The 24,980-nt window shown below is 41.9% G+C and overlaps 1 protein-coding gene across 4 annotated transcripts in view; it reads right to left on the bottom strand.

Annotated features, from left to right (window-relative positions):
- Positions 1-790: 790 nt before the first annotated feature.
- The window catches only part of ANXA4 (annexin A4), a 76,044-nt gene continuing 51,854 nt past the window's right edge, over positions 791-24,980 (bottom strand). For all 4 annotated transcript variants that reach the window (XM_032352350.1, XM_032352348.1, XM_032352351.1 and 1 more), the window contains 9 exons: positions 23,333-23,446; positions 22,428-22,518; positions 20,981-21,060; positions 19,143-19,199; positions 13,134-13,227; positions 9,648-9,743; positions 9,030-9,088; positions 7,956-8,078; positions 791-1,947 (listed from right to left, as the gene is read on the bottom strand). In XM_032352350.1, the coding sequence (XP_032208241.1) occupies positions 1,888-1,947; positions 7,956-8,078; positions 9,030-9,088; positions 9,648-9,743; positions 13,134-13,227; positions 19,143-19,199; positions 20,981-21,060; positions 22,428-22,518; positions 23,333-23,386 (714 nt within the window). In that variant the 5' untranslated portion in view covers positions 23,387-23,446 and the 3' untranslated portion in view covers positions 791-1,887. The remainder of the gene's footprint in view (positions 1,948-7,955; positions 8,079-9,029; positions 9,089-9,647; positions 9,744-13,133; positions 13,228-19,142; positions 19,200-20,980; positions 21,061-22,427; positions 22,519-23,332; positions 23,447-24,980) is intronic.

Genomic DNA, 24,980 nt, shown 5'->3' with positions numbered 1-24,980 from the left:
TTTTGACTAGACATATTAATTACTAAAATGACCTTAAGGGACTGCACAGTAGGACTTTTTAAAACCTAAGAGTGGCCAGAAAAGTCCCAGCTCTATCCTCTGACTCAATTTCCATCTAAAGCCAGGAGATAGGCCCATGAATAAATGAACAATGGGAGAGAAAAAGTTGCCTCATAATAATATTCCAGAATCATGCTGGTTTCTGACAATAAACCACCATTTTTCCAAGGTGGCCTTATCCTGCTTCCAGTCAACAAATGCAATTTGTATGAAAATTTTGGCTAAGTTATATATATAATTTAAAGATAAAACTACCAAAAATTTGTAATGCTTCCAAAGAAAATAAAGTTGGAGATTCCATACTTTTCTAGGTAGGTTTCAAAGCAGAAGTACTGTTTCCTATAATTAATCAGAATGACTAAGCAGTCATACAAGTAGCCTTCACCAGTAACTCAAGCATTTATAATGGGCAGTAGAAACAAATTGAAAAAATATCTTTATATTTCATCCATCAAAATACAATAGATACTATAGAATGAACAAAGAAGACAATTATTCTTACTAAATACAAATGTTCTATTTAGTAGAACAGAGAGCATCACTCATTTCTGGAGAAAAAATACATTATTTTATACCATTAAGTAGTGTTTGGTATATGTGAACATTAGTTTTATAGCAATAATTGTACATAAGACTAAATATATTGTTTTTTCTTAATTTGTAGTTTCTAATAGAAACTAAGTGACAAGTGTTTTTAAAGATAGTGGAAAAGTCAGAGAAAGAATATACCTCATTTTAAAGATAACAGGTTTTATTAAAATTATTTTTCCATGTTGTATACAAACTGAACTTTGGAATAAAATCAAGTACAACTTCAGAATAATTCTAGAGTTGAAAGGCACAATGCAAATGTAAATTAGTACAAATCAACAATATTGAAAAATACTTTAAAAATTATTTTTAGCACAAAAAAATTCCTTTAAGTGAAAGTAAATTCAGAATATTACACCCATCACCAAAATAGTACCTAGCTGGACACTTAATTTTTTTTCCATTCATCTTCCAGCTTGATTAAGATATTAACCATGATATTGTGGAATGTTCAGCATTTATATTTGCTAACCGCACATACATGATCTGTATAACCACACTAAGAATTTAATTTGTTCAGACAAGTGGCTGATTTTGGTATACTTCAACCTGGAGAGAGTAAATAATCTTAATATAAGATGTGAGGAAGGAAGTCTCCCATCCAAACTTTTGCAGAGATCAACTAACAGTGCAGATAAAAATCTAAACAAAGGAGAGTACTGGATGTCTTCAAAGTATGACCATGTAAAATAGCAAATTGGATGGATATTCTTATGAGCTAGATGCTCACAATTTCAAATCAAGAAATTACTAGTAGAAATTGCTAGCCTTAGTAATTAAAGGCTAAATTTAGCCAATTAAAGGCTAAAACTAGTCAAGAAATTACTGGCCTTTCAAATACAAAGTATTTGAAAATACTTTGATTTTAAGACAATCTTTCAGTCTTCCACTTTAACAGTTTTTCACCAAAACCATGAAATAAATTTAATACATTCCAATTTCTAAGAAATACAGATGAGGAAGATATCTGTTTAAAAACCATGGAATACATTTTTATTTTTAATTTTAAATCTCCTTTTAGGTTTTATAAGCTTTGAAATGCAAGTACAGCTTTAAAGCATCATAATGAGTAATTATAGATGAATAGTAATATAGTCAGTCTATATCCTAGGAAGCATCTGTAGGCGTTTTAATTGGAAATAAGCATTCTGAGATAATGCTAATAGCAGTGTAGAAAAATGAACTTAAAAGAAGAAATCCAAAGTGCTGGGACTCCTCCTATCCTTGGATTTTATTTTAATCATCTCCTCCACAGAGAATGAGCAGTACCTTCCTGTAGTCTCCAGATGTGTCTCCCTGGGGGCAAGCAAAGCAAAGGTACAGTCACAGATACAGGGAATACACAGCTCAGAGTCATCTGTGTTAACTTTTTCAGTCTTGTCTGGCTTTTTCTCAGAGAGGTGTTTTTTAAAAAACAGCATTTGTGAGGCATCTGGGTGGCTCAGTGGGTTGAGCCTCTGCCTTTGGCTCAGGTCAGATCTCAGGGCCCTGGGACTGAGCCCTGAATTGGGCTCTCTGCTCAGCAGGGAGCCTGCCTCCCCCCCCCTCTTTGCCTACTTGTGATCTCTGTCAAATAAATAAAATCTTCAAAAAATATTTTAAAAAAATCTTTCATTGCAAAATTAATACATGTTCAATGTAAAGAATAAAGACCTAAAAGAAGGGGTGCCTGGGCGGCTCAGCTGGTTAAGCATCTGTCTTCAGCTCAGGTCATGATCCCAGGGTCCTGGGATTGAGCCCTGCACTGGGCTCCCTGCTCAGCAAGGAACCCGCTTCTCCCTCTCCCTTTGCCTGTTGCTCTCCCTACTTGTGCTCGCTCTCTGTCAAATAAATAAATAAATAAATAAAATATTTTTAAAAAGTTTTAAAAAGACCAAAAAGAAGAACATAAAAATCCGAATTCCACCGTCCAGAGATTACTATTCTTAACAATTTGGTGGGTGCATATCCTTCAGGACTTTTTCCATGTATATAGGTTCCTGTGTGACGGGCCTATAGTGTTCTGTATTCTGCTTTTTTTTTTACATAATGCAGACTATTTCCCTATTTTATTAAATATTCTTCTACAACATTATTCTTTAATAGTTAAAAGGAATTCCATCCTATACAGATAAAATAATTTATTTGGTCACCCTCCCCCATTGTTAGGTATTTGTTGTTTCCAGTTTTTCACTACTGTAAATACTGCGGCAATGAGCAATCATGGTTAAATTTTTGTGCATTTCTTGATGATCTAGTCAAGATAAATTTTCATAAAATGGATATTACCACATTCATGGTCACGTATTCTCTTAAGCCTTTCAATATGTGTTGGAACATAGCCTTCCAGAAAGGTGTCCTAATTTGTACATATAATTTTTTATGCTCTAATTGATAGATCAATTCTTGTTTGTGCTTCATGGGCACTAGAAAAGAGGGAATCTCGAGGTGGCTGGTTGGGTGGGATAGTTAAGGGTCTCTCAGTTTCCGCTTAGCTCATGATCTCACAGTTTTAAGACTGAGCCCAACCCTGGGCTCTGTGCGCAGCGGGAGTCAGCGTGAGAGTCTTTCTCCCTCTCCCTCTTGCACTCTCTCTCTAAAATAAGTAAATATGGGGCACCTGGGTGGCTCAGTGGCTTAAAGCCTCTGCCTTCGGCTCAGGTCATGATCCCAGGGTCCTGGGATTGAGCCCCACGTCGGGCTCTCTGCTCCGCAGAGAGCCTGCTTCCTCCTCTCTCTCTCTGCCTGCCTCTCTGCGATCTCTTGTCTGTCAAATAAATAAATAAAATCTTAAAAAAAATAAGTAAATATATCTGAAGAAGGAAGGAGGAAGATGGGGTATCTGGGTGGCTCTGTCAGTTAAACTTGTGTGCTCTCTCTCTCCCTCTCAAATAAATAAAATCTTAAAAAAAATAAATAAAAGACGGAATCTCTGTCTATAGGATTCAAAGTTTGATATATAAATCTATTGAAATAAATCTTAATATATTCTTCTTTATGCTTTGCCTCATCAATCTGCCAAAGAATAAGGATGTGTTAAACACTATCTGGCATACTATTGACATCAATATCTTCTTTTGGAGCTTCAAATTTCTTATTTATAGATTTGAATGCAATACTTGTTTGACACCTAAAGTTTCATGACAATTTAATTGTTGTTGTGAACAGTTGCCTATCTTAATATAAAGTCATCCATTTTTTCCTATTTAATGCTTTTTCTCCTTAAATTCTTCTTTTTCCTGATAGTATAATCCCTGCTTTCTTTTCTATATTGTCAAATATCATCTGCCTTTACTTTAAGCTGGTTGTCACTATGGTTTAGTTGTTCCTTATAAACAGCACAGACTAGGATTTTACATTTTTATATAATCTGAGTGCTTATTTATAACTCACATTTTTGTCTTACTTCTGTCATTTTCTTTTTTTAAGACTGTATTTATTTATTTGTTGGAGGGAATGGGAGAGATAGGGCGCACAAGCGGGGGGAGTAGCAGGTAGAGGGAGAGGCAGAAGCAGGCTCCCTGATGAACAAAGACCCTAACTCAGGATGGGATCCTAGGACCCTGCGATCATGATCTGAACCCAAGGCAGATGCTTAACCCACTGAGCCACCAAGGCATCCCTGTCATTTTTTCTATTACTGATGTATTTTATGTATCTGTTCTGGTCCTTCTCACAACTGTTATTAAATGGACAATGTATTCTTTTTTTTTCTTTTTTTTTTTTAAGATTTTTTTTACTTACCTGACAGAATCACAGTGAGAGAGAACACAAGTGGGGGAGGGGGGAAAGGGGGGGAGAGGCAGAGGGAGAGCGTCCTTCCTGCTGAGCAGGGAGCCCAACCCAGGACCATGACCTGAGCTGAAGGCAGATGCTCAATGACTGAGCCCCCCAGGCACTCCCAATGTATTCTTTATTTTTAATTTTTTCCAGTGTTGTGTGTGTACACATATATATACATATAATGTAAATATATTTATAGTGATGTTGTCCGAGCCAGTCAATATTTTTGTACCCCGTCATTTTAGTGCCTGTATAGTACTATCTTGTATAAATTTTCAATAATTGAGTCATCCCCTATTAGTTAACAAAAATAATAATACATAATAAATTATGTACCATAAGTATATGCCATATAATTTATACAAATATAAACAACAGGGGCATCTGGGTGGCTCAGTGGGTTGAGCCTCTGCCGTCAGCTCAGGTCTTGATCTCAGGGTCCTGGGATTGAGCCCCACTTCAGGCTCTCTGCTCAATGGGGAGCCTGTTTCCCCCATCTTTCTGCCTGCCTCTCTGCCTACTTGTGATCTCTCTCTCTCAAATAAATTAAAAAAATATTAAAAATACATATATAAACATAAGGTAATATAAATATAAATAATACTATGATAAAATATAATATTTATTGACTTTTTTCACATTTTGTGGAATGATTTTATTCAGATTTGTTCATGTCTTTTTTATTATGTTAAAATATATATATCATAAATTTTGCCATTTTAACCACTTAAAAGTGTGTAATTCAGTAACACTAATTACATCACATTGTTGTATAACCATCATCACTGTCTATTTCCAAAATCTTTTCATTTCCCCAATTCTGTAACCACTAACCAGTAACCCTCCATTTCCTATCCCCCCCGACCCCTGGCAACCTCTAATCTACTTTCTGTCTCTCTGAATTTACCTTTTCTAAATATTTCGTGTAAGTACACAGAATCATACAGTATTTGTCCTCTTTTGTCTGGTTTATTCCACTTAGCATGTTCTGAAGGTACATCCATGTATCAGAAACTTCATTCCTTTTTATGAATGTATATACCTCATTTTGTTTATCCATTCATCTGCTGCTGGATACTTAGGTTGTTGCCGCCTTCTGCTCTTATAAATAATGTTTACATTGGTGTAGAAGTATCTGTTAGAGTCCCTGTTTTCATTTCTTTTGAGTATATAGGAGGGAGCAGAATTGCTGGGTCATTTGGTAATTCTATGTTTAACTGTATTTTTTATGTTTAACTCTTTGAGGAAGTGCCAGACTGTTTTTCACAGTGTCTACAACATTTTACATCCACACCAGCAATGCACAAAGGTTATAGTTTCTCCATATCCTCTCCAACACTTGTTATTTTCTGTTCTTGTTTTTTAAAATTGTAGTCATCCTAGTAGGTATTTCACTGTGGTATTTCATTATGGTTTTGATTTGCATTTCCCTAATGATTACTGATGTCGGGCATCTTTTCATGTGCTTATTGACCATTTGTTTATCTTCCTTGGAGAAATGTCTATTCAATTCCTTTGTCTTTTTTTTAAAAAGATTTTATTTATTTATTTGACAGACAGAGATTACAAGTAGGCAGAGAGGCAGGCAGAGCCGAGAGCCCAATGTGGGGCTTGATCCCAGGACCCTGAGATCATGACCTGAGCCAAAGGCAGAGGCTTTAACCCATTGAGCCACCCAGGCACCCTCCTTTGTCATTTTTAAATCATTTTAATTGTTTTTTCGTTGAGTAGTAGGAACACTTTATATATTCTGGATAGTAAACCCTTACTAAATATTGCAAATATTTTCTCCTGGCCTCTGGATTCGTGTACTTTTATTCTGTTATTCTGTTTATTCTACTTTTATTCTGTTATTTTCTCTAAAGAAATTCCTAAACATGTAATAGCTAAGTAAGAGGTATAGTTTTTGTTTTGTTTTGTTTTGTTTTTAACATTTACTGCCAGGGCACCTTGGAGGCTCTGCCATTTAAGGGTCTGACTATTGATTTTGGTTCAGGTCATGATCTTGGTTGGGGTCCTGAGATTAAATGCTGCATCAGGATCTGAGCTGTTCAGCAGGGAGTCTGCTTCTCTCTCTCTCCTTTTACCACCCCCCGCCCCGACTCATGCACCCATGCTTTCTCTCTCAAATAAACAAATAAATCTTTAAAACAAAAACAACAAACATTTATTGCCAACTTGCTTCCCAGAAAGGTTAGACCACCTTATAGTCCCTCCATAAGACATGGTGAATTTTCCTCAAGCCCTTCTCTTTTTTATTTTATTTTTTTAAAGATTTTATTTATTTATTTGACAGGCAGAGATCATAAGTAGGCAGAGACGCAGACAGAGAGAGGAGGATGCAGGCTCCCTGCTGAGCAAAGAGCCCGATGCGGGGCTCGATCCCAGGACCCTGGGATCATGACCTGAGCCAAAGGCAGAGGCTTTAACCCATTGAGCCACCCAGGCGGCCCCTCAAGCCCTTCTCAATGCTGGCTATGATCTCTTTAAACTTTGTTAAGGTATGAAGTGAAAGATGGTGATTTGTTTTCACTTGACATTCACTGTACATTATTGGTATTAAACATTCTATACGTTTATTGTCCATTAGGGTTTCATCTTTCATGAAGTAAGTGCCTGTTTTCTTTTCGGATTTTTCTCCCTTTTCTTTGTGATTTGCAGCAGCTCTTCATAAAGGGATATTAATTCTATATTATATAGTATAAATATTATTTTCTCTTAACTTTCCCTATGGTCATCCTTGAATCTTAGAAGTATTTTACCTACAGCTAGCTATATTTCAGCTCTGAAAACTAAAGTTACCTCATAATTGGTCCAGAAATAGCAACAAGTTCCTAAATGCCTGTATACATAGTAACAAAGTCAGCAGCTCAGACCACCTCATAATTATACTCTGCAGGCTATGGGTGGGATTCAGAATATTTAATTCACGGATCAAATCCTGATTTGAAGTTTACTGTGCAGGCAACACCAGCTTCTAGGGAAGTGTGTTCTTGGTTTCATATTCCTAAGGCCCTTCTGGCTTCCTCAGGAAGCAAAATCCCAGTAATGAGGGGTTTTAAGGGATGTGAGTCATTTCTCATCACCCCTAGGCCAGGTCCTGACTCCTGGAAGTCTGCTGCCATTGGGTAAAGAAAGGCAGCAATCCAGGGTAACATGCTTTCCCATATTTTCAGCAGACCTCAGCTGGCCTGGGAGAGAGTTTTGGATGACTGATTTCGTTGTGTCCCTTTCACCTTAAGCAGGTAGACAGGGAAACTGCATTGTTGAAAGTACTCATTAAAATATACTCTTTCTCTGTCTGGAGTCAACATGAAATAATTACTAGATTTAGAAGGCAAACATTTCCAGCTTTTAGCCTGGCCGGGATTTAAACATCTGTGTGAAAGGGGAAAAACTGGAAATACCTGAATCGCAGTACCATCTTTAAAGGGGAGGCTATCTGCCAGGGAGTGGCTAAGAAGTGTCTGAATGCCCGGGCTGGAACCCCATTCTTTCCTCAGAGCCTTCCCCTGGGCCGAGGCCGGGCTCCCGTGACCCACCTTGATGAAGGAGTACAGAGACTTTCCATAGAGCCTCTTGAAGTTTTCCCGAATGTCCATCATATCAATCTCCGCTCGGGAAACCATAACTCTGATCAGGGTGTCATCATCGGTGCCCAAGCCCTAAGGAAGAAAACAAGATCCATGCTGGTTTCCAGACGGTCTTCTTTGTTAGCTTATCAAGGCAAATCTCTGCGTGGCTCATCCTGGTGATGTCCTACCGCAACCTTAGAAAGCGTGTGGAACGCCGCTCCTCACCAGTGTTCAAGGCTTTCCAACCGTTCTGTGTTCTGACCAGAGGAGACCCCTCCCTGCCACTAGAGACATAGTCCGCATTCCCAGCCAGCTGCCTCACCTGCCTGCCGTGATCCCTCCCCCTAAATGTCCCCCTTCCCTCCCCAGCCTCAGCACCCTTCCTCCTGTATGGAAGCCCCTCATGTAAAACTTCCTTGAAGGTCCTGCTCACAGATACCAACTTCTTTACCGTAGTCTTTTCTGATCCTCACCCCCTCAACAAATATGGGGAAAAAAAATAGTCTTTCTGTGTTCCTATACATTTGGGTCCTCAACTACTGTCTTACCTTCTATTTTGTTCTTATCCGTGTTCTGCCCATACCTGCCTTCCCCTTCCTACCTTTTGATCTCTCCTGCACCTCCCATGGTTCCCAGCAAGGGTGTCCGTATAGAGGATACGGCACGGTTAGGAGCCTGGGCTCTGAAGCCAGACTGTCAGTGTGTGTATCCCTGCTCGTCACTGAGGACCCTGGGCAAACTGCGCACCTCCCTATGTCTCAGTTTTCTCATCTGTAAAATGGGGGTTAGTAATAGTACCTGCCCCACACAGCTGCGATAGGCATAAAATTAATCCATGTGTATACAGCATAGGAATAGTGATCACATTATAAGTACTCAATAATTATTACCTAGTATTTCTATTAACAGGCACTCAGTAAAGTATTTGATGAACTGAGTATCTCAGGCTTTTGGTTAATTTGTGTAGGAAACATAAGTAAACATGAAAGTAGACACAAGACATGCTGAAGTCATTCAGATGCTAAAAATGAGGCCATTTACCTTCATAGATTTATAAAGCCTTTCAGCAAAATATGCAGATTTGTTCCTCATGCACTTTACTGTTAAGAGATTAAAAAAGGAAATAGCAAAATTACAAATAAAATCTATGAGAAAAAAATGACAGTTGTTCCTTCTGTTTCTACAAGGTATGAAATTAGTATCTCCCCATTGCTTTGTCGGAAAAATTTTAGCCAAACAATGTCTTATGAACACAGGCCATGGAAAAATAATTAATAAAGTAATTAATTGGAGAAATAATAAAGGCAATTAAAGCAAAAGGCAGCATACAGTTTAAAAATGATTACTATTCTGAAACTCTTATTAGTTCTAACCATTCATAGACTTGAAAAATGCAGCTACTATAGGGTTATCTTTCCAGTATACTGAGATATAAAGGCACAGAGGATATAAAATATAGAAAACTATATAACAGAGTAACAATCAGATCACATGTAATACTTCTTGTTTAAAATTCTGGATCTTATTATGAGTGATTTGAACTTTTTTTTTTTTTTTAATCCCTGAAACCAAAAAACTGTATCTCCATGACAACAAACTGGTAAGAAGGAAAGTCTATAAACGTTTGCTTCTCTGCTCCCCACCCCACGACCAGCTTACCTATGGCCAGAAGAGCATCTTCAAAACTACCAGATGTTTCAGACTTAATACTCTGCTCAATATCCTTCTGAGATATCCTTTTGTATTCATCAAACACTACAAACAGTAAGAGTGGAATTATAAATTATAAATAATAAAAAAAAGAATACAGGGAACTAAAATTTATGGAGAGAATAAGCATCTTTCTAGAGCTTGCTCTTTATTCTTTGGCATATATCAGGAGGCAATTAATTATCAATGTCAGTGAGAACCCGGAGGCATATGGCAAGTGGAATGGACAAAAGAATATTTTGCCTCTTGGAGGGTATCAGGCAAGCCCTTTCCCTTATTTGGGACCTCGCTTTCTCACACATATAATAGTGATAATGTCTGGAGAGATTTGCTTTCTTTTCTCATTGTTCCCTTTAATAAGCAGACCATGTCTTTCTGTAATTTTGGCCTTGGCAATCACCTGCATGTTCATCTTCCTTTTGGCTCATCAAAACTAAAGCAATTCAACCCTTTCAACTGTTGAATCACATTTGGTAACGAACAGTTGCATCTTTTAATAGACTGTAACATAATTATTTTTTTTACTTTTTGCCAAGTATTTTTGAATGTGATAAACCTATTTTCCTCTCAGAGCCTCCTTCTGGAGCCTTCTTAGAGTGGATTATTTGTTTTATCTTTTTTTTTTTTAAAGATTTTATTTATTTATTTGGCAGACAGAGATCACAAATAGGCAGAGAGGCAGGCAGAGAGAGAGAGGAAGCAGGTTCCCCACTGAGCAGAGAGCCCGATGCGGGGCTCGATCCCAGGACCCTGAGACCACGACCTGAGCCAAAGGCAGAGGCTTTAACCCACTGAGCCACCCAGGTGCCCCTTGTTTTATCTTCTTAACATTAATTCTTTGGGGTGCCGTCCCAGGCCCCATCAGGATTCTCACAGGGCTGTCAATCCAGGGACACCCTGCCTCTCAACACAGACCATAAGCTCTATGAAGTGAGTGGAAAGTTCACTAGACTAGAACCAGTCTCACCCTCCTGGGGAAGGTCAAAAGCAGTGAGTCATCTTTCACCTTAGCCAATGTAAGAATCACCTGGGAAACCTGTGAAACTTCCTGGATGTCACTTTCAGGGAATCAGAGTCAGCCAATCTGAAGTAGGGGTTCAAGAACCAGCATTTTCAATGAAGACCAGACTTTGGAAACTCTGCCTTACAAATAAAATATGTGGGGGCCTCTGGGTGGCTCAGTGGGTTAAAGCCTCTGCCTTCGGCTCAGGTCATGATCCCAAGGTCCTGGGATTGAGCCCCGCGTGGGGCTCTCTGCTCTGCAGGGAGCCTGCTTCCTCCCCTCTCTCTCTCTGCCTGCCTCTCTGCTTACTTGTGATTTCTCTCTCTGTGTCAAATAAATAAAATCTTAAATAAATAAATAAATAAATAAATTAAATATGTGACTCCCTTCCACTAAGATCCCTAGATCTGCCTTGATTTCTGTACTTCCTGGAAATGTTCAGGTCTCCCTTCAATTCAATAAGTCACCAATATTTTCCATTTTCCTTCTTTTCCCATTCTGTATTATTTCTTCTTCTTACTGAAGTTGGGAGTCTGCATCTACTGCTTAGAATCAAAAGATCTAATTGATACATTTTCTAAGCCTCAGTTTTCTTCTCTGTGAAATGGTATAGATACTGGCTGCTCCAATGAGATGTTGCGACAAACAGTGCTTATAATATGCTTAGCACTGGGGGTCCCTGGATGGCTCAGTTCATTAAGTCTCTGCCTTTGGCTCAGGTCATGATCCCAGGGTCTTGGGATTGAGCCCCACATTCAGGCTCCCTGCTCAGTGGGGAGCCTGCTTCTCCCTCTGCCTGCTGCTCCCCCTTGTTTGTGCTTGTTCTCTCTCCCTGTCAAATAAAAAAGAAAAATCTTTAATATTCTTAGCACTGTACTAGAAGATAACAAATAAAACCCTAGTTATTTGAATCCTCACTATTATTGTTGGTTGCTAAGAAAATTATGAAGTTTTATTTATACAAATAGTACTTAGATTTTCTTCCAGCGGTTTATAAGTAGATATTTTACAACGTCCCGACAACTGACTTGTGCCTAGAAGTGAAAATGGTTAGGTATTTGCATGTTTTGAGGACCTGTAGTTCTTGGAAAATACCACCAGGGGGAGATTTATGTAATAAGTCATCTGTCAAGGAAGGAAGGCCAAAGAAATAGGGAGCTGAGTCAGAAGGTGGTGCATTTGACGGTAGCCCATGACATTTATTAACAGGTGTAATCACCTATTTTTAGTCACTGTGGAATATCTGAAGTAGCTACAACTTCCAAATGTGCTGTAATTTTCAATTACTTTATGTCTTCAATTTACCAAACTTATTCTTCCAAAATTTCCCATGGGTTTGGTAAATTGTGTGTGATAATAAGGCATGGTGGGTTTATAAAATTATGATGCAACACAAAGACCTAAAGAGCTTACATACAAGATGAAGTATCTTATTAAACCCTTATTGCTGTTTACAAGAAGAAAATAAACCTGACGACAAATGTGCTACAATTTTTCCCCCATAGAAGTTAAAAGCACATTACAAAGACTAAGCATTATCAGAAGCAAATTAGGAACATTACACATAGGAAATAAAATTTGAAATTATCCACTATTTATTTTATGCAACATACTCCCTAAAGAAATCACTTCTATTAGCTTTCAACTTCAATATTAACTAGGAATAAATGTCAACCAACAATTTTATTTTATTGCTCACTGATGTACTGAAGATTTCTTTGTATGTAATTAAAATTAAATGGGGCTGCTTTAGAAAAAGGACTGACCATGAAGGTTGGTTTCCTACAAATAGAAATGCCCAACTTCTTTTTTTTAATATACATATATTTTTCTTTATTTGACAGAGATCACAAGTAGGCAGGGAGGCAGGCAGAGAGAGAAGGAGGGGAAGCAGGATCCCTGCTGAGCAGAGAGCCCGACGTGGGGCTTGATCCCAGGACCGTGGGATCATGACCTGAGCCAAAGGCAGAGGCTTTAACCCAGTGAGCCACCCAGGCGCCCCAGAAATGCCAAACTTCTAAGAATGTGTTGTGTATCTGGTAATTTTTCATAAGTAATCTTTTAGCAGGCATCTGGGGAGTTCAGTGGGTTAAGGGTCTGCCTTCAGCTCAGGTCATGATCAAATCCTGGGAATCCCTGCTCAGTGGGGGGTCTGCTTCTCCCTGTCTCTTTCCTCTGCCTTTCCCCCTGCTCCTCCCCCTCACTTGTCTTCTCTCTCCCTCTCAAATAAATAAATGGAATCTTTAAAACAAGTAAAAAGAAATTCGCCTTCATGTACATTGTTTCACTCATACATTTCCAAGTAAAACATCTAAGACAATTCAGTACAATCTGTTCTTTGTACAAATAAAGGGGGAAAATTCTCAATTAATTATGGACAATACAATTTTCATCATCTTTCAGTTTCTTTGAAGATGAGGCAAGCGCCTTACCATGCAACAGATGATTTCGGTTCCGGGAACAGAGAACAGTTAGAAATTTCACCTCATCTGTCCCCCATTTCTTCTCTCCAGCCTCATACAGGTCCTGAAGCCAAACAAAGCAAAAGCTTAAAACCATCACAGAGAAGGTGCCAGGAAACATGCAAATATTTCCAGAACATCAAAGAGCTGAGCTGGCTTTGTTTTATTTTGCTGGTGATGGGTGTGGAAGTGCTGCTTATGGTTAGTAGCAATGACTCAAGATTTTTCCTTAGGTATAAAAGTAATGGGACCATGGGGTGCCTGGATGGCCCAGTCGGTTAAGCATCTGATTCCTGATTTCAGCTCAGGTCATGATCTCAGGGTCTTGAAACTGAACCTGGCCTCAGCTCTGTGCTGGGCGTGGAGCATGCTTAAGATTCTCTTTCCCTCTGACCCTTCCAGCCCCCAACCCCTGAAAAGAGACTAATGGGAGAGTCAGAGCAAGCACCAGCAGCTCCCAGTATAGGGCTAAATGGTTCTATCTTTATCCTTCTTTCTTTTTTTTTTTCTTTTTAAAGATTTTAAATAGTCTCTGCACCCAATGTGGGCTCGAACTCACAACCCTGAGATCAAGAGTCACATGCTCCACCGACTGAGCCAGCCAGGTGCCCCACATTGTTCTACCTTAAGAGCCAAAAGAAATGCCCTAGACTGGCATTCTTTATAGTAGCCACCAACAAAATGTGGCTATTTATATTTTAACTGACTAAAATCAAATTAAATTAAAAATTCAACTCCTCAGTCAGACTAGCTATATTTCAAGTGCTGAGTGGCTACACGTGGCTAGTCTGACCCAGGTGTTGAGTTTTACATTTTATTTATTTAATTAAAAATAGCTAGTGGTTACCCATACTAGACAATGCCACCGTATACACTTTTAGCATCATGGAAAGTTCTAAAGGACAACACTGCTCTAGAATAATCTGTGATTTGCTCAAGGCTACGGAAGTTCTCACGGTAGAACCAGGACCCATTAGTAATTGCTTATAGTCCTTTTTTTCTGTAACTGCTTATTCCAAATGGGTAGGAGTATAAGAAATTCTGGTTGCTTTTAACTCTGTTATTGACAAATCAAAACTATTATTCATATCACCTCACTACTATTTCAAAACGAAACAGCAAGTGTTGGCGAGGATGTAGAGAAACTGGAACACTGTGCAGTTGATGAGAATGGAGAATGATGAGCTACTACCGGAAACAGTAGGGCTGTTCCTGGAAAAGTTAAAAATAGAACTACCATAGGATCTAATGACACTACTCCTGAGTATACAGCCAAAAGAACGGAGACCAGATCGTATAGAGTTACCTGTGCACGTGTTCATAGCAGCAGTATTCACAAGGGCCAAAAGGTAGAAACAACCCAAACTGTCCACTGACATACGAATGGGGAAGCAAAATGTGGGTGAACGCGTGCCACGGAATTCTGTGCAGCCTGACAAAGGGCTGGAATTCTGACACACGCTGCACCATGGGCGAACCTTGAGGACAGTATGCTAAGCGAAATAAGCCAGTTACATAACACAAATACTGTGATTAACTTATTATGAGGCGTCTAGAGAGATCAAACTCTAGAAACAGGAAGCTGAACTGTGGTTGTCAACGGCTGGGGGGGAGAGGACAAATGAGGAGTTGTTTAATGGGTATAGAGTTTCAGTTCTGCAAGGTGAGAAAGTTCTGGAGACGGGCCGCACCAGAATGTGCACAGACCTACCGACCTGTACACTGGAAAGTGGTGAAGACAGCAAATTTCATGTTACGTGCGTGCTGTTAAAACGGATGTCTTTAAGGCTCTACTGTTTATCTAGAATCTGCAGCTGGTTTGTCAAATTTCTCAAAATGCCCTTATTTGACACATCTTATCACTCCTTGTGGGCTCACCTCCATCTATCTCCTCATTCTTCGCTTCTTTGTCTCATTTCCTCCCTGCTTTAGAGTCCGTTCACAGAACCATGGAATTTTATTTATTTATTTATTTATTTATTTTTAAGATTTTATTTATTTATCGGGGGGGGGGGGAGCGAGCGTGCACAGGCAGACAGAACGGCAGGCAGAGGCAGAGGGAGAAGCAGGCTCCCTGCTGAGAAAGGAGCCCCGATGTGGGACTCGATCCCAGAACGCTGGGATCATGACCTGAGCCCAAGGCAGCTGCTTAACCAACTGAGCCACCCAGGCATCCCGAACCATGGAATTTTAAAGCTCGGAGGACACAAAGGCTTCATGTAAGCTGTCAAGTAATAAACTGCAAAATTCAGATTTCCATCAAAGACCATTTCTCGTGAGTTCCTCTCACTCTATATATCTCGTCTGGCTCTTCATTTGGCTCCATGCTCATCTGTTGTTTTCTCGCTTTTTATTTATTTATTTTTATTTTTTTTTTTTAAAGATTTTATTTATTTATTTGACAGAGAGAGAAATCACAAGTAGGCAGAGAGTCAGGCAGAGAGAGAGAGAGAAGCAGGCTCCCGCTGAGCAAAGAGCCCGATGCGGGGCTCGATCCCAGGACACTGAGATCATGACCTGAGCCGAAGGCAGCGGCTTAATCCACTGAGCCACCCAGGCGCCCCTCGCTTTTTATTTTTTAGCTGTTGTTTAATTGAAATCTGTTTTTCTTTCGATCTGAAATCTGTCTCTTCCTTGCAGTGTGGCCCTGTCTGCCTCCCTTCCTGCTTCTGTGTATTCATGGGCCACATGGTGTTTGGGCTGAGGCATTTGTGGCTTTTCATTCTTAAAAGACGAGCAGCCTATCTGGATGTGGTTTTTCCCTCCAGAACAAGGTGAGTGGAGTCTTCCTGGAGTTCCTCACGTTCTATTTGGATGGATTTCAAGCAGGAGCTCCAGTACCTCTTCCACAAGGGCAGCCGAGACACAGGAGTTGCTTGAGGAACGTCTTCCTGTTTGCATGAAGCCACTGTGCCTGCTTCCCCAGCTTGGGATTGTGGGGGTGGGGAGGGGGTCAGCCCCTTTTCTGGGGCAGAAATGTCCTTCTGGAGTCATTGGCCCAGGTTCACTGCCCATCTGGCATTTTAACGGCCCTCCTCCCTAGTTTCCAATGTTGCTCAATGTTGCTGCAGATTTTCCCTTTTTTTTTTTTTTTTAAATATTTGCTGTTTTTTTTTTTTTTTTTTTCTTTTCAGAAGAAGGGAATCAAAATATGCCACCTAGCCAAAGCACTCAAGGGCATTTTTAATGTAGTTTTAATATATCACAGGTTTCTTTCTAAAGTGGGAATTCAGAGGGCTCCTGATTAGGTCCTTCGGTGCAAGTTTCATCCCAAAGACAGATACAATTGGATTTGTTGGATAACAGCCTCTGTATTTTAAGATTTCTACTTTCGATACATAACCATTACCTAATTCCAACTGCCCTGGTCATTCTTCTCATCTCAAACTCCTTTACTTTCCTCCGTCAGAATCAAGCTGTAACCGCTAGTGTTTGCAAACACTCCCCTTGCTGCTGAGACAAGTCACAGAGCAAAGGCTGACAAGGTTTTCCTCCTGTTTTATCCTAGAAGAGCTGAAATCTCAGCAGCAGTTGTTCTTAAATCCCTCACCTCTTGGTAAGACTTGAAAGGATCCAGAAAAACCTTCTCTGAGCTCTGCTCCCTCTGTCCAACTTCCCCAGACCAAACTTATTTGGAAACCCCTTTTCATCCTGATCACTCCCAAGGGGAACTGTGCTCCTTGGACAACCCCACCCACAAAACATTTGTTCATGGAATTGCATGGTTTTAAAAAATCAGACAGACCTGGATTCCAAGAGCCCAATTCCACCAGCTATGTGATCTGGGACAAGTTATTATGCCTTTGCATCGGTTTCTTTTTTTGTTTTAATTTTTAATCTTTATTAACATATAATGTATTATTAGCCCCGGGGGTACAGGTCTGTGAATCTCCAGGTTTACACACTTCACAGCACTCACCATAGCACATACCCTCCCCAACGTCCATAACCCAACCACCCTCCCCGCCCCCCCAACCCTCAGTTTATTTTGTGAGATTAAGAGTCTCTCTAATGGTTTGTCTCCCTCCCGATCCCATCTTGTTTCATTTTTTCCTTCCTTACCCCCTGAGTCCCCCACATTACCTCTCAAATTCTTCCTATCAGGAAAATCATATGATAATTGTTTTTCTCTGATTGACTTATTTCGCTCAGCATAATACCCTCTAGTTCCCTCCATGTCATTGCAAAAGGCAAGAGTTCATTTCTTTTGATGGCTGCATAGTATTCCATTGTGTATCTATATCACCTCTTCTTTATATCCATTCATCTGTTGATGGACATCTAGGTTCTTTCCACAGTTTGGCTACTGTGGACATTGTTGTTATAAACATTCGGGTGCACATGCCCCTTCGGATCACTACATTCGTATCTTTAGAGTAACACCCAGTAGTGCGATTGCTGGGTCATAGGGTAGCTCTATTTTCAACTTTTTGAGGAATCTCCATGCTGTTTTCCAGAGTGGTTGCACCAACTTGCATTCCCACCAACAGTGTAGGAGGGTTCCCCTTTCTCCGCATCCTCACCAATATCTGACATTTCCTGACTTGTTAATTTTAGCCATTCTGACTGGTGTGAGGTGATATGTCATTGTGGTTTTGATTTGTATTTTCCTGTATTTGCATCGGTTTCTTAATCTCTAAAGCATAAGAAGTAACAGTATCTACTTCACCGAGGTGTTATAAGGAAAATGCATGAGGCAGTTAATGCAATGCCTGGCACCTAGGAGACCCACCAGAAAATGATGGTGGGTATTCACCTGGGCTATGAAGTCGCCCTCCAACATATCCAAAAATGCTGTCTTTGAGGTAGCTGAAATTCACCTAAGCATCAGGGAGTTCCAGCAGCACCTCCTTCCTCAAAGCTTCTGGATTAAAGGCAATTTCCTATTTCTCCAGTGTGGAATGGGCCTCTCTGTGTCCTGAGAACTCTTATGACATTTTTACCCCTCTCCCTTCTTGTGAAAGCAACAGGTTCTTTCCCGCAGAAGCCCTAGGGTTCATACCTCACATACCTAATGGGACCAACCCTTACCTATGGTTGTGTATTGATAAAGAGTACAGGGTCTAGATCCAAATTGCCCAGGTTCATATCCTAGTTCTGCCATGTGAACTTAAGCAAGGAACTGGACTTCTGTAAGCCTCAATTCCCTCGTCCATAAAAAGCGGATAGCAGTACTTGGGTCGTAGGGTTATTGCAGGATTCATACTTTAGGTCAACAGCTCTCAACAGTGTTTGGTACCTGGCAAGGCCCTGTTTTTTTATTAGCTATTGTAATTAGTGTTATCTGGCCACAGTAAATCGGGGGTTGGTCCCAGGACAGCCATCAGTGGGCTGACACCAGGGAAACATCTGCCTCTTGGGATTTGCCCAATAGGGTACACACTGTGCCAAGCTGTTTTATACAGGTTCTATCAAATGTTCTCTCTGGGAAAGTAAAAATGCAAGGTAAATAAAGCACAGGCAGGTCCCTTCACCTCCAAGTGATTCAGAAGACATTCCATGGTTCTCTGGGGTGGCCATACCATGGTCCCAATGTCAAGAACCCAGGGATATTCTATAATGATGCCCTGCATCACCCCAAGCCCCAGGTATATTTCTGCAAGAAATTTCTGCTATTAAAGGTCATCTGGGGGGCCTGGGTGGGTCAGTCGATTAGGGGTCTGCCTTTGGCTCAGGTCATGATCCTGGTATCCTGAGATAGAGCCCTGCGTCCGGCTACTTGCTCTGTGGGGAGTCTGTTTCTCCCTCCCGTCTCCCTCTGCTGCTCTCCCTGCTCATGCTCTCTCTCACTCAAATAAATGAAATCTTAAAAAAAATAAATAAATAAAAAGGTCATCTGTGGGAATTTCTCCCCCCACCCCCACCCCAGAGAACATATCCCAGCTTGGCCAACAATATACACTGAAATGTAAGAGGGGGTCCACCAAATAAGGCCTTACCGGCAAAAGAAAAAAAGAGAGAAACTGCAGTTCTACTGACCTGAGCATCCTGTCTCATGAGAGCATCATCCAGGTAATTTCCTTCGTCCCTGCCACCCTGAGAAAATCAAAGAGAATGAGACAGTATCCATGAAGATTGGGTGGGGGAGGGGCACTGTCAAGACAGAACGGCTGGAACCCAAGGACATGGTAGGGTAGACGGAATGCCAACAGGGGTCCCAGTTCCAGCCTAGGGAGGGATAACAGATGCCTCTGAATGCACCTCCATTATTCCTATGGCCCTAATCTGTGCATAGATAGCATTACCAACCAGAGAGCCAGCAGTTCCTGCATGCTGTGTGGGTGTCTCTGCCGGAAGAAGGGGAAGGGCGACCCACCTGCTGACTGCCCCCCTCCTGCTGGCTCCTCCCCTATTTCCTTCCCTGCGCTGCATCCTACCACTCCTGTGTCTTCCTGGCTGACCAAAGCCTTCCTAACTGACTCATCTCCATTGATCAGTTCTGCCAAACAGGGGCTGGGAATGGAAGAGAATTAGAACAGAAGAGAAGCCTGTAGTGGGGCTTAAGGAGCAGGTGAAAATGCCCCAACCCTCACTGACACCGGGTTCCGGGGAGGGTGGGGTAAAGGCTTGGAGGAATGCTAACCAGCCACAAAACAGGCAACTTTCCTCCGGTTTGTGAGCCTGTTTTTATCTGTCAGGCTGTCTCAATATTCTATGGTCTAGGCATGGCTTGGCAGAATGCTAAATCTGGCAGGCAAAGAAAAAATGGGTAGAAGTAAGAAAAACAGGCTGGCATTTTAAACTATCAGAGACAGGGGACAGGTGGGGTTAGAGATGATTCCCAGGGTCCGACTTTGTTGGAAGAAGAGCAACAGGAGGAACAGAAACAGGCAGGTCAGGAAGGTGAGCTGGTTTGGGGCGGGGGGAGGGAAAGGAGTTCAGGTTTAGGTTAGGAGGCCCGATTTGAGGAAGCACCTTAAAAAGCAGCGAGAAATCAGAGTCTTACACTCAGGAAGGAGGTTGGGATAAAGACAAAATTGGGAAGTCACGTGAAATATCTCATGTACGCATTTGCTATTTGCTGATGCCCCTGCTCCCACACTGACCCAGTCCTGCTTTATTTCTCATCTGGAATAGTGAAGTAACTTCCTACCAGACCTCCCAGCTTCCAGTTCAGCTGACCGTACACATCACGATTTATGTTACTCTTCTGAAAATGCAATTCACTCCCGTGTTCCCAAACCTTCAGTGGCTCCCTAGTGCTCTCCCAACAAGGGATTCCAGTTCATCCTTCCACCTGGCTCCTAGAATTACGGCCAATTGCTCAGTCATTTGTTCCCTGAACACACCCCACACCCTGTGTTTCCTGCCTCCTTGCCTTTCTCTGGCTGTTCTTGCCTGTGATGCCCCCACCTACACCCCAGCAAGCCCCCAGGTCCTCTGCGAACAGGCACCTCTGTCACAAAGGTTCTTCTCTGTTTCTGCGACCAGACTCTGTCCTTGAACCTTCCTTTAACTCTATTCCTCTCCATGTGTACTCTTCCTGACTTTATTACGGCAACCTGTGTACCTGATATATTCCTTTATGACAATATGAACTCGTAAAGCCTAGAAGCTGTCTCAATGCACTGAGCAGTAAGGATATCTGGCACGTATTAGGTACTGGGATATATACATTCAAATAACTGGGCATGCATGACTACCCAGAGTCTCTAAAAGAAAGATGAAAACAAACGACAGGCCCAACAGCAACACCTGGGGAATGTTCCCGTTTGGGAGGAGGAAAGGATGGGAAAGTCTGGAAAAGGGGATCCAGGGTGAGCTCTCCAGCAGAACTGAACCCCTGTCAGAAGCAGCTCACAAAGGGAGCAACTCACAGCAGACAGAGACACCAGCACCCTCTGGAACATGAACGAAGTGTCAGAGCGAATGTCATCTTCAAGGCTCCGCCCGTATTCTGCAAAGAGAACAAAATGAGCTGCATGAGAACAGAGTCCCGCCCAGCCCTGTGTCCTGCTCCAGGGCCCTCTGCACCCCCAACCCCCCGCAGGATTAGCCAGCTTGCTAAAGCAGCTCCTCATGACGGTTTTCACCCTGCACACACTTCTGTCAAAACTGAACTCTGATAAAATGGTCAAGGTTAAGTTTAGGTTGTCATTATGGAGGAAGGAAAGCTGTTTCTGTTCCTTAACATGGGAGGTCGAGGAAGACTACGGCTGTAACCCTCCCTCTAGGTTCCTACTGTCAGGACTCTGTTCTCACCATGGTTCCCAGTGACACAGAGAAGGGGGATGGCTGAAAGGAAAATGGAGCAGAGTTTCTGAAACTATGTCTGGGGACCATCAGGGGACCGTCAGCCCAAATTTCCAGCACGTGCCTTCTCTGCCTGAGCGCTCCTTCGAGAGTTACCCCAGAGATCCTCTAACTCTTCACAGCCCCTCGGGGTTAGAAAACCTACATTCAGCAGACGTGGGGATCTCAGTGCTTGAGCCAAGCGCCCAAGGTCTAGCATCTCCTGCTCTGAAATCTTACCAAAAAACTCTTACTGTTTTGTTTTCTTTCTACCAGAGCAGTGCATATTCGCTATGGGAAACTTAGGGAAAAACAAATAAGTAAAATGAAGGAGGGAAAAAAAAAAACACCTACAAAACTCCACCATAATGAATTTCATGAAATTTACTAATAGCCTTCCACAGACAATTTGGGGACTACCTATTACTCCACTGTGTGGGTATACCGCAGTTTGCTTAGCCAATCTGCCGTTGCTGGACATTTTTAGCTATATGAACAAGATCAAATAAGAACTGTAGGCTAAACTTTTGTGCATTTTTTAAATCGCCTTAGGACAAAAAGGCATATATTAACGGCTCTTCATAAAGCACTACCCTGTGGAGATTTTTAAGAGGGCAGGAGATGTCCATCTTACTGAGATGGCTGGAGGGCATAGAGTCCCATCTGGAGGGAGGAAGTTGGGCTAGACAGCCCCTCCAAGCTGTTCCCTGGGATGCTAAGATTCAGCTGTCCCACCACTTTTGCACAAACACATTTGATTCTCTGCTTGGTAATAAGGAGCAAACTTCCAACTTCCCAGGTCGTAAAACGCTACACTGGGTGGCTTCCGTGGAGTGGCATCTTCACCAGAAAAGTCTGGAGAAGCCAAGAGACTCTCATCTCCCTAGACAGGGATATGCCTGGAACTGAGGCTCCCTCATGGTCAGCATCACTGTACGAGGAGAGTTTGGCCAGTAGGTAATGACCTGCTGCTAGTTTACTTCTCAAATCACAGTGAAACCTCGAGGGGGGGCCACAAAGGACACTACATACGAAGCTGGTAGGTCTGGTTTATGCGTCGGATCTCCTCGGGTGTCCGGGAGGCCAGGATCTCAATCAGGCAGCCCTCATCCGTGCCAGCTCCCTGCACACGAAACCCAGAGGAGAGGCAGTTAGGAGCCAGTTCACAACACTGGATCCCAGACATGGAGGCATATATACCTAGGAATCTGCAGAGAATAAAGACAACCCACCAGGTTCTAGCAATTTAGGATTTGCTCATTGTGATTGTCCTGCCCAAATTCCAAAGTGTTTACCGTAGTTGTTTCTAGTAATAACAAATATTTATAGGCTGTTGTTATTGTGCCAGATTATGGACAGTGTCTACCCTCTGGGGATTAATCTCTCCTTGACTTCTGTACTTTTTCCTTTGAAGGGCAGAATCTTCTGGCAAAGACTGTTAACCTCTTTGCTCTCCTGGAACCTTCCATGAGGCTGTTTATACGGGCATGGTTAGGGAGGGCAACTGTATTGGAATTTCATAGCTGGCCATTCAAAACTGGCAGACCCAGGACTAGGGCACAGTGGGCCCAGCACCGAGGGAGGCCAAGAACATTTTCTGACAGTTCAGAGCCTCCAGCAGACCCAGAGGCCCCACTGCGTTGGCCATAAAGTTTCATACCGCAGAAGCAGCTAACACGACAAAGTACCTAGAGCTGCACTACAGACACAACTATCACCACTCCCTAGGGAGCCCCAGAAAAGAGCAAATGATCGACTGCATCACTTTGTCGAAAACAGGTCTTAAGTGACAACTGCCGTAAGGTAATGTCATATTTTCTCATTGTCCTCAAGGAGGGGAATCTCTCTCCTGTGCCTCACCCTCCCCACTCTCACAAGGCTTTTGTCACTTTCTTGGGGAAGCTGGTCAGCGGCTGCAGGACAGGAGGGCCACACACCTTCATGGCCCTTCGCAGTTCCTGCACGTCGTACAGCACGGTGGGCATCATCATTCCCACGATCACCCGCTCGAAGTTGCCACTCAGTTCTGACTTCAGGTCGTCTACCAGGTCCTGCAAAGCAAGCAGGGGGCTCTGTGTAACCACCATGCTAACTTAAACCAGCCACTCTCAAAGCGTGGGCCCAGGATGCCTGGGGTCTCCAGACCCCTCTGTGGGGCCTGCAAGAGCGGAGCTCACTTCACGGTAACAGGAAGCCAGTATCTGCCTTTTCGCTGTCATTCTCTCACAGTTGTACAGTGGAGTTTTGCAACGGCTACTGACACATCTACACTTCCACAATTATGTTAAAAGGCTTTTTATTTATTTTTAAAGATTTTATTTATTGGGGCGCCTGGGTGGCTCAGTGGGTTAAGCCTCTGCCTTCGGCTCAGGTCATGATCTCAGGGTCCTGGGATCAAGCCTCGCATCGGGCTCTCTGCTCTGCAGGGAGCCTGCTTCCTCCTCTCTCTCTGCCTGCCTCCCTGCCTACTTGTGATCTCTCTCTCTCTCTGTCAAATAAATAAATAAATAATTTTTTTAAAAAGATTTTATTTATTTATTTGACAGACAAAGATCACAAGTAGGCAGAGAGAGAGAGGAGGAAGCAGGGAAGCAGGCTCCCTGCGGAGCAGAGAGCCAGATGCAGGGCTCGATCCCAGGACCATGGATCCCAGGACCATGGGATCATGACCTGAGCTGAAGGCAGAGGCTCTAACCCACTGAGCCACCCAGGCGCCCCTTGTTAAAAGGCTTTTTAAATGCCCTCTTTCCAACTCTGTATCTGTACAAGAACGGATTTTCTTCCTATACTTCACCCAGAACCACGCATCACTACAAACAATGCAGAAACAGAGAATCTGACAATCCTCCATTAAGCCAGGCATTTAAGAACTTTGCAAAATGTGGAACAATGCCAATTTTCTTGCTACATGTTTTTGTCTTGGAATATACAGCTATTTTTCATAAAAGTCTTACTTATATTAACATGTAATATATTTACTGTTTTTTAAATAAGTTAACTTATGTATTTTTAGATGCCTCAGTTTTAATTTCTAATATGGCAAATCTCAATAGATATAATCCACAAGAACAAAAAAGTCCTCAGTACGTTAAGAGTGTAAAAGAGGGGAGCCCCTGGGTGGTTTAGTGGGTTAAGCCTCTGCCTTCAGCTCAGGTCATGATCTCAGGGTCCTGGGATGGAGCCCTACATCGGGCTCTCTGCTCAGCAGGGAGCTTGCTTCCCCTCCCTCTCTGCCTGCCTCTCTGCCTACTTGTGATCTCTCCCTCTCTGTCAAATAAAAAAATAAAACATTAAAAAAAAAAAGAGTGTAAAAGGGTCTTGAGATCAAAAAGTTTGTATACACTGACTTAAATGTATTCACTCAGCCATGTACTTTGAATACATTTCCAAGTCTATAATCACCTGTGACATTTTTAACGGCTGCTAAAATTTCTTTATGTAGATGGAATATAAATTCTTTCATCGGTCCCGTTTCTATTTCTGTACCATTATGTATACATGCATTTAGCTGTATCTTGTGATCATCCACGATTATTTCTTAAGACTCAATTCCTAAAAAGAAATGTAATTCTAAAATTCTAAAAA

This window comes from Mustela erminea, chromosome 7 (assembly GCF_009829155.1).
Source record: "Mustela erminea isolate mMusErm1 chromosome 7, mMusErm1.Pri, whole genome shotgun sequence".
NCBI lineage: Eukaryota > Metazoa > Chordata > Mammalia > Carnivora > Mustelidae > Mustela > Mustela erminea.
This window is presented reverse-complemented; position numbering and strand designations above follow the sequence as displayed.